Here is a 13359-nt window from a genome sequence, read left to right on the forward strand (position 1 = left end):
CAGTGAGGGATAGCAATTGAATTCATGAAAACATTAAATTTACTTCTCTTTTGGAGTCCCTGGCTGGCTCAGTCAGTTGAATGTCCAACTTCGTCTTGGGTCATGATCTCGTGGTTTGTGGGTTCGATCCCCACATTGGGCTCTGTGCTGATGGCTTGGAGCCTGGAACCTGCTTCAGATTCTGTGTCTCCCTCTCTCTCTGCCACTTCCCTGTTCAAGCTCTGTCTCCCTCTCTCTCTCTCTCTCTCCCTCTCAAAAAATAAACATTAAAAATTTATAAATTTACTTCTCTTTCAACATGACACCAAATAATTATTTGTATTTACATTTTTCTCCAGGTAGAGACATTTCCTTAGTTAACTATTACATATAAACTGACTCTAGCTTATCTTACACAGGTTACATATGCTTGGTCCTATCACCTATGATTTTTTTTCTATATAAAGAAGCTTGATTTTACATTTACACTGTATTTTTCATAAGCAAATCAACATATCTATATGCACAAATCGGCTGGTTTAAGAGTGATCCTGCCATTCTGGACTTCTTTGAGAAATTCAAACTCTTTCAAGTCTGAAAGAGAATGTTGTCAATATAGCTCTTACTCAATAAAGAAGACTGTTAGTTCAGTGCTGTGTTAGTAATCTATTACTATTACATTGTATTACCCCAAAACTTAGTGGCTTAAAACAACACAGTTTTTGGGGTGCCTGTGTGGCTCAGTCAGTTAAGTGTCTGCCTCTTGGTTTTGGCTCAGGTCATGATCTTGCAGTTTGTGGGTTTGAGTCCTGTGTTGGGTTCTGCACTGGCAGCATGGAGTCTGCTTGGGATTCTCTCTTTCTTTCTCTCTCTCTCTCTCTTTCTTAAAATAAATAACTAAAAACATTTTTTTTAAAGGAAGCAGATTTTTAAAAACTCAAAAAGCACAGTTTATCTGTGTTGGGAACCAGGCATGGTTTAGCTAAATCTTCTGCTTCCGGATCTCTCACAAAGCAACAGTCAAATGTCAGCTGGGAGTTGTCTCATCTCAAGGTTCGACTGGGGAAAAATCTGCTTCCAAGCTCACTGACATGATTGTTGGCCCGAACAGTGAGCTACAGGACTAAGGGCTTCAGTTCTTTATTGAATGTTGGCTGGAGACGATCTTCCAGCCTCTCTCCAACATGGCAGCTTACTTCATCAGACTGAACAATCAAGGCAAAAGAGTGTGCAGCAAGATAGAAGTTGGCCTTTTATAGCTTAATCTTACAAGTGACATCCTATCACTTTGGCTGTACCTCTGTTCACCAGAAGCAAATCACTAAATTCACTCCACACATAAGAGGAGGGGATTGCACAAGAGCACGAACATCAGGTCCAGGACCAACAAAGTTCTAGAAGAAAATTATGAAAAATTATTGCAAATTATGAAAGAAACCTGAAATTAATTTATTCAGAAAAGGTTACAAAAGACAAAAAAAAAAAGGGTCGTGGGGAATGTCAGAGATGATTCAGAGGTACTGAGCCCTTATTGACAAGCAGAATGATAGAATGATAGTATCAGTCACAGCTAGAGAAGTATTTAGTTATTAATAACAATGATCAGATCAATTGTATTAATAACATTGATCAGAAGCGCCTGGGTGGCTCAGTCGGTTAAGCGTCTGACTTCGGCTCAAGTCATGATCTCACAGTTCATGAGTTTGAGCCCTGTGTCAGGCTCTGTGCTGACAGCTCAGAGCCTGGAGCCTGCTTTAGCTTCTGTGTCTCCCTCTCTCTCTCTCTCTGTGTTTCTTCTACTCACGCTCTGTCTCTCTCTCTCTCTCTCAAAAATAAATATTTTTAAAAATTTAATAAAAAAAATAACAATGATCAGATCAGATGATTAGACCAGATCAACTTTTTAAAAAGATTTCATTTTTAAGTAATCTCTGCACCCAACATGGGGCTTGAACTCACAACCCCAAGATCAAGAGTCACATGCTCCACCGACTGAACCAGTCAGACACCCCTGCTATAGACATTTTAAATGTCTATAGATATGCAATATCTATGATATGCGATATCCAAGCGAGACCATCCATAGGTCTATGGTGAGAGACGAGGTTTCAAAAATGATATTAAGGAATGAGACGGGAAGCAACATGCAACTGTCTGCTTTTAGGACTTCCGGAATCACAGGGCCTGGAACATGGTGGATGCTCAGTAAACATTTTGCCATTAGATATTCGATGGATGAACAGTAGAAACACGTCTTTTATCTGCTCCTACCCCCACTTCTCCAGGGAGAAGATGCATTGCCCAATCTTTATGATGCTTCTGATTACACGTATCAATAGGACATCAAGCAAAGCATCTGCCTAGGAAGAAAAAAGCTTGGAATGGGCTGAAATACAGCCTACTGGGGGTTCTGTTCATTTTCCCTGAGGTTCTACCACTTACGGAAGCAGACTCCTGCCTCCTAAGGAGGCAGGCTCCCCCCTATGAGCCCCCCTTCAGGCAAAGGTATGTGGGCTCTAAGCCCAAGGTTATTTTTAATCCAAATGAATACATTTGATTAAGGATAATTATTCTTTCTTCCTAAAAGAAGTGATTGAATTTATGAAAATTATGGGAAAAGGTTTACTTAAAGAAGATCTTTATTCAATATCAGATCATCTTACCTTCTTTAAGTTCAAACATACACACATCCCCTTTGTTTTTCCTTATGTCTTATTTGCCAACTGATCTTAGTTCATACACCATAGACCTCCACGTGACCTCACGAAGGAGCTTTACATGTAAGCTTTACACGTAAGTACATGTAAAATGTGGCCTCTACATAGTTTGATCTGAGGAATCTGAGTGTATTAGTTTACTATCACTACTGTAAACTAATTGCCACAAACTACGTGGCTTCGAACCACATACATTAATTATCTCACAGTTCTGTAGGTTAGAAGTTTGACAAAGGTCTCACTGGGTTGAAAGCAAGGCATCTACACACATCTTCCAGTACATGACTTCTTAATAACGCTCAAGGGAGCTTCATCCCAAAAGGAAAGTCTAGCTGTTCGAGTTAGCAGTCACATCCAAAACTATTCCCTGCGGTGAAATATCGGGTCCGGGCCTGGGAGACTGGTGCTCATGTCAGAGGCACCACAGAGCAGTGTGGTGGGACTGTGGGAGGACCGTGCAGAGGTGATTCTTGGAGCTGTCGTCTGCCTCTGACAGTAGGAAAGAAGACGTTGACCCAACCAACACTCAGATGCACGTCTGCCCTATGGGAGAATATTCCTTGACGGTTAGCGTCTCCTAAGGTCAGTACGTGCAACCGAATAGCCGGCTCTGCTTCTCAGGTAAGGGATTCAAGTTTGGGACCTTTAATGAGGTCACTTTGTTATGAGGGCACTTTAGTGGGTGCTCACACGTCCGACTGTGTGTCTGTGTGTGTGTGCCCACAGCCAATTTTGAAATGTTATGGTGAATCACAAAAGGGGTTTAAACATTAACGATGCTCCTGTACATTATATTATGTAGATTAAAGCTAGAAACTGTAGTGAAGCCAAGGAGAGGAATTCGTCCTTCAAGATGAGGAAGGTGGCTTGAATAGCCTACAGGGATATCAGCTGGTAAAGGGATGAGTGGCCTCTCTCAGGCGGGGAATTCTGTGAAAATCAATAAGCCCAGTTTATTTCTTTTTATGTTTATTTATTTTTGAGAGAAAGCATGAGCAGAGAAGGGGCAGGGGGGTGGGGGACAGAGGATCTCAAGCAGTCTCTGCTCTGACAACAGTGAACCGGATGTGGGGCTCGAACTCATGAACTGTGAGACCATGACCTGAGCCGAAGTCAGACGCTCAACTCAATGAGTCACCCAGGTACCCCAATAAACCTGTTTTATGACGACGGGTCGACCTGGGCATGCTTCTGAAGAAGCACTTGGGATCTTGAGTTTGTTCTTGCCAAAAACAAAAACAAAAGCAAATTTATAAACGAAGCGTGTCTGTTTTCTTTCCTCTTTTTTTGTTCCAAACAGACCCATACATTCTCCACCTTTTCGTTTCCTAGTTGCACATACATTTTTTGCACAGCAGAGCACCTTTTTTGGCATTTCTTGGTGATTTTGGTGACTTGGTCACATCCAGGACTAATTTCTGCACAGAACCTCACACATCTGGGTTTCAAAGCCCATTCTCTCAACCACTACGATAAGCCGCCCCCAGAAATCCTTGATGTCAACAGTTTGACTTGACGTCACCAGTCGGCTTACAGTTAAATATCAAGAAATAATTGAAGTTTGTGGTTAATGGAAATTTAACCATTCGTAGGCAGTGGGCAGAACGGCCCTTGACTAGTCATGAGGTAGTTGAGGCAATAGGATTTAAAACAATTCAGGGGCACCTGGGTGGCTCAGTCAGTTAAGCATCCGACTTTGACTCAGGTCATGATCTCACAGCTTGTGAGTTTGAGCCTGGCGTTGGGCTCTGTGCTGACAGCTCGGAGCCTGGGGCCTGCTTCAGATTTTGTGTCTCCCTTTCTCTCTGGCCCTCTCCTGTTCACACCCTGTTTCCCTCTACTTCAAAAATAAATACACATTTTTTAAAAATTTTTAATAAATAAATATAAATAAATAAAACAATTCATCATTAAAGCTCCAAAGGCCTAGAAATCAATGGGTCCATTTAATATTGTCCTGTGCTGTGCAGATGTCACCTACTTTCTTTTTTTTTTTTTAAGTTTATTCATTTATTTTGAGAGAGGGAGAGAGAGAGAACAAGCAGGGGAACGGCAGAGAGGGAGGGAAAGAGGGAAAGAATCCCAAGCAGGCTCTGCACCGTCAGCACAGAGCCCGATGTGGGACTCAAACTCACAAACCGTGAGATGGTGACCTGAGCCGAATCAAGAGTCTGGTGTTTTACTGACTGAGCCCCCCACCCTCCCCCTCCCCGCCAGGCATCCCTGGCCTACTTTCAGAAGGACTGACGGCAGCAAGTGTTCCCTTTTCACTGATGAAAAGACTGACCCTCCCGGAGTTTGCTGCCTTTAGAGATTCCCCCATCGTTGTGAACCCACCGAAGCTCCTGTCCCCCAAGCTGGTGTCTTCCCTCCGTGCCATATTACTTCCGCCACAGCTCAAAATAAAAACAAAGCAAAATCCTCTGTGTGTTCCCTAAAACACTACGTGTGTTCTGAGTTTATTTTTTTTTTTAATCTTTTTTTAAAAACTATTACTCTGGGGGTGCCTGGGTGGCTCAGTCGGTTAAGCGTCCAACTTCAGCTCAGGTCATGATCTCTGGGTCCGTGAGTTTGAGCCCCGCGTCAGGCTCTGTGCTGACCGCTTAGAGCCTGCAGCCTGCTTTGGATTCTGGGTCTCCCTCTCTCTGTCACTCCCCTGCTCATGCTCTGTCTCTGTCTCAAAAATAAATAAAAACATTAAAAAAAATTTTTTTTTAAATATTACTCTGGGGGCGCCTGGGTGGCTCGGTCTGTTAAATGCCACACTTCGACTCAGGTCATGATCTCACAGTTCCTGGGTAGGAGCCCCACGTCAGGCTCTGTGCTGACAGCTTGGAGCCTGGAGCCTGGAGCCTGTTTCAGAATCTGTGTCTTCCTTTCTCTGCCCCTCCTCTGCTCGTGCTCTGTCTCTCTCTCTCAAAAATAAATAAACTTTTAAAAAAAATTTTTTAATGAGAAAATGTCTGGCCCTTTTAAAAACTAAAAATGTTTGAAGACAGTGACATTCCCTCAGAATTATTGATGGGTCAGTAGATCATTGGCAGAAAGCCTAGAAAGTTAGCTGTGTGTGGCTTGGGCTCCAAGGGAAAGAGAACAGGAGGAAAGTGAGCGAAGGAGAAGTTCTGTTCTGATGAGAAATTGCAAGAGACAGTTCGGTGAGATCAGAGGACCCTGTAGTTCACGACAGGCCCCTGCTGGCTTCGGTGTGGACAGAATATGGAAGGAAGGAATACAAAGCAGCATCAGAGCCGAGCCCTGCCAGACATTGGAGTAGTGGTAAGGACCATATTAAGTATTGGCCGTGGGGGAAGTGAGTTCCATCCTGATCTGCACAGAGGTGACTGGGCGGGCATTCTGGACAGGGAATGAGGGAGAAGCAAGCGTCAGAGAAGGGACAGATGGCAAGAAGCGGGTCCATGTCCCTGAGACTAGGCCTCTGCTCTGTCTGCCAGTGGGCAGTTACGGAAGTCAGCATTCTGACCTCGCACAGAGACAGGGAGACAGACGCCCATCCTTTCTGATGATTACAACCAAAGGAACAGCTCTCCGGTCCTTGTAGAAAAACTGCGTTGCAAGAAATACATGTTCACCATTGCAAGCCCTTTTTAGTAAATGCTCTGAGAAAGGGAGGTCAGGGGTCTCTCTCACACAGAAAATTTTCCAGGCACTGATGAGCTTTTTCGGGGAGGCGTTTGAATGGGGGAATGGGGGGCGGTGGGGGGGGGGGGGCTGGTGTCATCCTAAGGACACAGACTTCTGCTGCCCAAGGCCCTGATAAACTTGGGGCCTGTCTGGGTGCAGAGGTTTGGACAGAATCATTTGGGTCAAGAACTCGGCAGTTCTCCGGAGCACAGGGAAACTTTTGGGGGTGGATGGAGCTTTTTTAAGAGAGATCTGAAAAGGGAGATTTTATTGTAAGCAGGTGACAAAACCACAAAGCCGGATGCCTGTCGACACCCAAAGCAGGACTTATTGCAAATGTTCTTCTCTTTGTAACAGGATGGGAAGCAGGGGGAAAGCACTGAATTAGGATTTATGGAAAGTGACACTTGGTGGGGTGCCTGGGTGGCTCAGTCAGTTAAGCGCCAGGCTTCAGTTAAGCATCAGACTTCAGCTCAGGTCATGATCTCACAGCTCGTGGGTTTGAGCCCCGCATCGGACTCTATGCTCACAGCTCAGAGCCTGGAGCCTGCTTCTGATTCTGTGTCTCCCCTCTCTCTGTCTCTCTCTCTGCCTCTGTCCCACTCACACTCTGTCTCTCCCTCAAGAAGAAATAAACGTTAAAAAAAAAAAGTGATGCTTGGTAATAAAAGTGTTTATTTATTTATTTACTAAAGTTTATTCACTTATTTCGAAAGAGAGAGCAAGAGTGTGTGAGAGCAGGGGAAGGGCAGAGGGAGAGAATCCCAAGAAGGTTCTGTGCCATCAGCACAGCACCCCACGCGGGGCTTGAACTCATGACCCACGAGATCACGACCTGAGCCGAAGTCAGACGCTTAACTGACTGAGCCACCCAGGCACCCTGAAAAGTTTTTTTTTTTAATGTGTTTCTTTACCAAATGTAAATGTTCTAAATCGTTTTTATCCTTTGGTATATCTGCTTTTTAAAAAAATTAATGGATTTTAGTTCTTAGAGTAGCTTAGGTTTACAGGAAAATTAAACAGAAGGTACAGAGAGCCCCACACTCCTTCTCCTCCCCTGCCCCGCCCCAGCTTCCCCACTATCAATATCTTGCATGGGTGTGCACTGTGTTCGTTAACAACGGAGGAACCAGGATTGATACATTTATTAACTAAAGTCCTTAGTTTGCATTAGGGCTCATTCTTAGTGTTGTACATTCTCTGGATCTGACAAATGTGTGATGCCATGTTGAAAGAGCAGACCTAGGCTGGCCGACTAGTGACTATGTCCCCGACATGGCCGCAGAAAGAAGTTCCCGCTCAAACCTCAGACCACGCATCCCCCCCCCTTGAGTAACTTATGTTTTCTAAGAAAGCAGGCTACTACTGATTGATGCATTCTTCCGAAGTCTGAGGTGGGAGGAAGGGGAGTGTGAGAGGCGTGGAAAGTGTGAGTAGAAGAGGGAGGGCTTCTCTCAGGTAGGGGCCAGAGGCAGGAGCCCTCAACCCTGTCCAGGCTTAGAATGACCTGGGAGCATTTTAATAACTGACCCCTCCCCAAACCAATTAATCAGTCTCTGGGGATGGTGTTTGGTGGTAGGTATTTATCTAGCACAGCAAGGCTGACAGCCAATGGTTAATAGGTGACCAGTGAGAAACGTTCTGTATACACTGAGGCCAAACATGTTAAACAACCTCAGACACAGTGGTTCTTAAACTTCAGGTGCATCAGAATCTCCTGGAAGACTTGTTCAAACACAGATTGCTGAGCCCCACCCCCAGAGTTTCTGATTCAGTGGGTCTGTGACCACCAGGCCCAACATTTGCATTTTTAACAAGTTCCAGGTCACGCTGATAATTGCTGATCTGGGACCACACTTTGGCAGCCAATCGGCTGAGGCCACGACCCTTTCCCAGCCAATCAGCTAAGGCCGCGATCCCTATAAAACCTTTGTGCTTTTGAAACTCCCTCTCTCTCCGGTATCTCACCGCCGAGTCGGTGCAGGTAGGGGATTGAGCTCGAGCTAGCTCGAATAAAGGCTCTTTGCTTTTGCATCAGACTCGGCTCCCTGGTGGTCTTTAGGGATCACAAATTCTGGGCAAAACAATGTATCCATGATTAAAAATAAAAATCCCTAAAAGTCCCCTGTGCCTCACCTATTCATCCCTCCCCACCTGCACACCCCAGCCCTTGGCAACCGTTAACTTTTCTACTACAGTTTTGCCTTTTCCAGAATGTCATATAGTTGGAATCATACAGTATATATATTTTCAGATTATCTTCCTTTGCTTAGGAATTGTGCATTTAAGCTTCCTCCTTGTTTTCTCGTGCCTCAGTAGCTCATTTCTTTTTATAACTAAATAATATTCCATTGTGTGGAATGTATCTGCTTTTTAAATGCTATATTTGAGAGGCACCCAGGTGGCTCCATGGATTGAATATCTGACTTCAGCTCAGGTCATGATCTCCTGATTCATGAGTTCGAACCCTGCATCAGGCTTGCTGCTGTCAGCACAGAGCCCACTTTGGATCCTCTGTCCCCCCATTCTCTGCCCCTCTCCTGCTCACTCTCTCTTTCTCCACCCCCCCCCAAAAAAAAAAACATTTAAAAAAAAATAAATAAATAAGTAAGTAACATTTAATAAAAATACTATAGTTGATCTTCATTGCAATTATTTCAAAACACCATCTTTTATAGGAGAAGGGTACCAGCATCTTCCAAATAACGTTGCGAGAAGACTGGCCCAATAAAATGTTAATTGGCGCAGCATGAGGGGACATGTGGTCTGTGGGAACTCAGGTTAAAGAATTAAACAAGTCCATTCGAACTTCACGACCCTATGACACAAGCATGATTCTGCCCACTTGTACTGATGATACACAGAAGCTCAGAGTCACCTACTAATTGAGCCACCTACTCAGTTAAGACAGAGTCTGTATTCAAATCCAGGTCTACTGGTTCTAAAATCCGTGCTTTTTTGCACAAAACCGAAGCCTCTACAAATAGGTGAGACGAAGTGCCATCCAAATGTAGGTGTTAGGAAGGGGGGGAGCCCAAGAAAAGACAGCCATTTGTGCAGTGGCCTCGGTGAGAAAGCCTTTGCCAAGAGCATTATGAGGAGCAGGGGCTGTGGCTAGCACTTGCCAAGTCCCATGTGGACCAAAGAGAACAAGCCACCAAAAGGAAGAAAAACTGAAAACAAAAGCAGCTTGTGCTCAGATTGTATGAGCTGCTGCAAACCTCTTTATCCTCAGGGGAGAAGGCAAACTGGAAATGGTTTTTCTTGCCTTAGTGCTGATCATCAAGCATCGTGACAATTTGAACAGACTATGCCAAGCAGATCATCTACTGTGGAAGATGGTGAGACAAGACGCTCTAAGCTTCCAGTACCGTCTCAGGCCCTGTTTTATACTTTTCCCCGGCATGATTCCCACGTCCTAACAATGAGATACATGAGTTCTCACTGAAAAACAGAATGAGTCCTCTTTGCTTCTCAGGCCATCTAGGGACTTTTCAAGAGGGGTACAGGATATGTAAAATTATGCAACCATAAAAAAAGGTCAAAAGAATTTAATAGCATGCTGATTTTGGTGCTTTGATTAATCACATCCATTGGAAACTCACTTTTTCATTTACTCTGAAGGAACTCTAAACACACCATCTACTGGGGATATCTTCCTGAATTGTAGGCATCCTTGCCCACAAGGAAAATAACTGCAAAAATAACCCTTGAGACACTCCAGTCCTACAACTCACATTCCTTTTGTTTTTAACGATACACCTCATATTTTCCATTTTCTCCCTAGGTAGTTGAAGACGAAGAAACATAACACAATGGAGCAGGGAAATTACACCAGGGTGAAAGAATTTATTTTTCAAGGACTGACCCAGTCCCGAGAGTTAAGCTTGGCCTTATTTCTTATGTTATTTCTGGTGTACACATCAACTCTTCTGGGAAACCTCCTCATCATGGTCACTGTGACCTGCGAGTCCCGCCTTCACACGCCCATGTACTTCCTGCTCCGCAATCTCTCCGTCTTGGACATCTGCTTCTCCTCCATCACCGCTCCCAAGGTCCTCGTAGACCTCCTGTCAAGGACGAAGACCATCTCCTTCAATGGTTGCATCACTCAGATCTTCTTCTTCCATCTCCTCGGAGGGGCAGACATTTTTTCTCTCTCTGTCATGGCCTTCGATCGCTACATGGCCATCTCCAAGCCCCTGCACTACGTGACCATCATGAGCAGGGGGCGATGTACTGCCCTCATCGTGGCCTCCTGGGTGGGGGGCTTTGTCCACTCCATCGTGCAGATTTCCCTGTTGCTGCCCCTCCCCTTCTGTGGACCCAGTGTTGTTGATGGCTTCTACTGTGACGTTCCCCAGGTCCTCAAACTCGCCTGCACCAGCACCTTTGCTCTTGAGGTCTTAATGATTTCCAACAATGGCTTAATCTCTACACTATGGTTTGTCTTCCTCCTTGTGTCCTACACAGTCATCTTGACGATGCTGAGGTCTCACGCCGGGGAGGGAAGAAAGAAAGCCATCTCCACCTGCACTGCCCACATCACTGTGGTGACCCTGCACTTTGTGCCCTGCATCTACGTCTACGCCCGGCCCTTCACTGCCCTTCCCATGGACAGAGCTGTCTCCATCACCTTCACGGTCATCATCCCGGTCCTGAACCCCATGATCTACACCCTCAGGAACCAGGAGATGAAGTCAGCCATGAAGAGACTGAGGAAAAGACTTGGACCTTCAGAAAAAGAATAGATGGCTACGAAGTCCAGATTGAAAGTCAGAACTGAAAAGTATTCTCTCACAACACAGTAGCAGACCCCAATCAATAAGGCCATCTTGAGGCCAAAGTTTCCCCTGTGTCTTATAACAGCATCCTCTAATAAGGGTGTCCTGAAATGGCCTTCTCTGAAACGTTTTTTCTTGGTGAAATTGTCAACGACTTAGAGTCTTCAATCCACAAATTGGCCTCTCTTCAAGAAACTCCAAAGCTTGCATCACCCAAACACCTCATTTGACAGGTGAGGAAATGAGGTCTGAGAGAGAGTGACTTCTCAGTTGTGGAGCTCTGGCTGTTGTTGCCCAACCAGTAATTAGCAAAATGATCTCCAGGGACCAGGAGTCAAGGCCAGAAAGCCCAGCCATCCCTCCCTTTGTGGAAATCATCTTCCATTGCCAACCTTGGAGGACCCAGGGTACATCTTTCTATGGAAGCCTCTGGGTTTCCCTTGCAGAAGCTGAGGTAAGTTTTGTGTGTCGCCAAAGTTTTCCTAGCTAACTAATGGTGGAGGCAAGGCTGGATCTGAGTTATCTGACCCTCAGCTAAGTGCATGGTTCCCTACTCCTGCTTCCTCATACGGGATTTGATAGGGTCTGAAACAAGCCCATCCACAAACATCTCTCCTCTAGCTTAGTATTATGAAAGGTGTTTGCTTGTCTTCACCTGACCAAGGAGTAAATACCTGAGGGCTTCGGGCCCCTTTAAGAATTTCAACATCATTTCCAGCCATTCATTCCCAACCAACCCTCCAGAGAAAGGAATCCTATCCTGTGTGCATTGCTAGAATGTGCCTGACTCAAGTCCACAAGAAACAACGGCTTAAGAATAAACTCAGGGGCACCTGGACAATTCAGTCAGTTAAGCAGCCGACTTCAGCTCAGGTCATGATCTCATGGTTGGTGAGTTCGAGCCCCGTGTCAGGCTCTGTGCTGACAGCGTGGAGCCTGGAACCTGCTTTGAATTCTGTGTTTCCCTCTCTCTCTGCCCCTCCCCTGCTAGTGCTCTGTCTCTCAGAAAATAAATAAACATAAAAAAATTTTTTTTTTAAAGAATAAACTCAATTTGGGGTACTTGCATGGCTCAGTCGGTTAAGTGTCCCGATTTCGGCTGAGGTCATTATCTCACGGTTTGTGGGTTCAAGCCCTGTGTCAGGCTCTGTACTAACAGAGCCTGGAGCCTGTTTCAGTTGATTTCTCCCTCTCTCTGCCCCTCCCCTGCTCTCTCTCTCCCTCTTTCTCTCTCTGTCTTTCCCAAAAATAAATAAACATTAAAAAAAGAAGAAGAAACTCATTTTTCATTATCCAGACCTCCTTTGTAAGAGAATAGAAAACAATATTTTGTTTGAGTTGGTCTCCTGGAAACCTATTAAGTTTGTCAAGTAGAGATGAAGTGGGTGGTCAACTAGAATTTGGGTTGCATTTGGATCCCAGGCTTATCTCCCATGCAATCTCTGATGGATGCATGAAGTAAAAGAAGCAAAGAGCCATTTGCGCTGCCCGATTCCAAGAAAAACACAAGTAAGGGGAGCCTGCCAAAATATAGCCCATCCCAAACATCTCTAACACTGCCTAGTATTCCTCCCTTGGTGCTGGCTTGAAATCCCTGCTCTTAGAATATTTCATAAGATAGACACAGTTCATGGGGGACAAGCTAGATAGAATGCCACCACTTCCGGAGTTAGATACGTCTCCGGATGGCCATAGCAATCTGCTGGTCTTGACGGTGGGAAGGGGGCATCTCTGAGTCTATTTTCAGGGGTATGCCTCTGGGGATTCATTTCAGATGGTTTGTTGGATTGGATTAGTCAAAGGCGCCAGGTGTCCTCCGAGGGTAGAGGAAATGTAGAACTGGAAAGCTGCAGTGGGTGGATGTGAGGGGGTGACTCCAAGTCCAAAGGTAGCCCAAGAGACCCAGGTGCAGAAGGGTGGAACCCTTCAGCACAGCAAAGCAAGGCAAACACTAGTAACAAAATTCACACGTGCTTATGCCAGATCCTGGACTCATGGCTGTTACACCAAAGCTGGAAGATCTTTTTTAAAAGATCTACATTTGCTTCTTTGGGGTAGTTGTTACTTCCTGCCTAGAATTAAAACCATTCACCTCACTTTTGACCTCAGCCTTGACTTTTGTATCAAATTACCCATGTTACAAAAACAGCAAGAACAATTCAAACTTCCTTTTGAACCAGAATACAGAATCACATTCTGCCCTAACCAGTGTGTTCTTTTGTCAACAGTAGCAGATA

At 45.0% G+C, this 13359-nt stretch overlaps 1 protein-coding gene across 1 annotated transcript; it reads left to right on the forward strand.

The window, feature by feature from the left end:
* Positions 1 to 10153: 10153 nt before the first annotated feature.
* On the forward strand, positions 10154 to 11089 carry LOC131487916 (olfactory receptor 4D9-like). The gene has a single exon (XM_058689116.1). The coding sequence runs from the start codon at positions 10154 to 10156 to the stop codon at positions 11087 to 11089; it is 936 nt and encodes a 311-aa protein (XP_058545099.1).
* The last annotated feature ends 2270 nt before the right edge of the window (positions 11090 to 13359 follow it).

The sequence above is a fragment of the Neofelis nebulosa genome, chromosome 10 (assembly GCF_028018385.1).
Source record: "Neofelis nebulosa isolate mNeoNeb1 chromosome 10, mNeoNeb1.pri, whole genome shotgun sequence".
Classification (NCBI taxonomy): domain Eukaryota; kingdom Metazoa; phylum Chordata; class Mammalia; order Carnivora; family Felidae; genus Neofelis; species Neofelis nebulosa.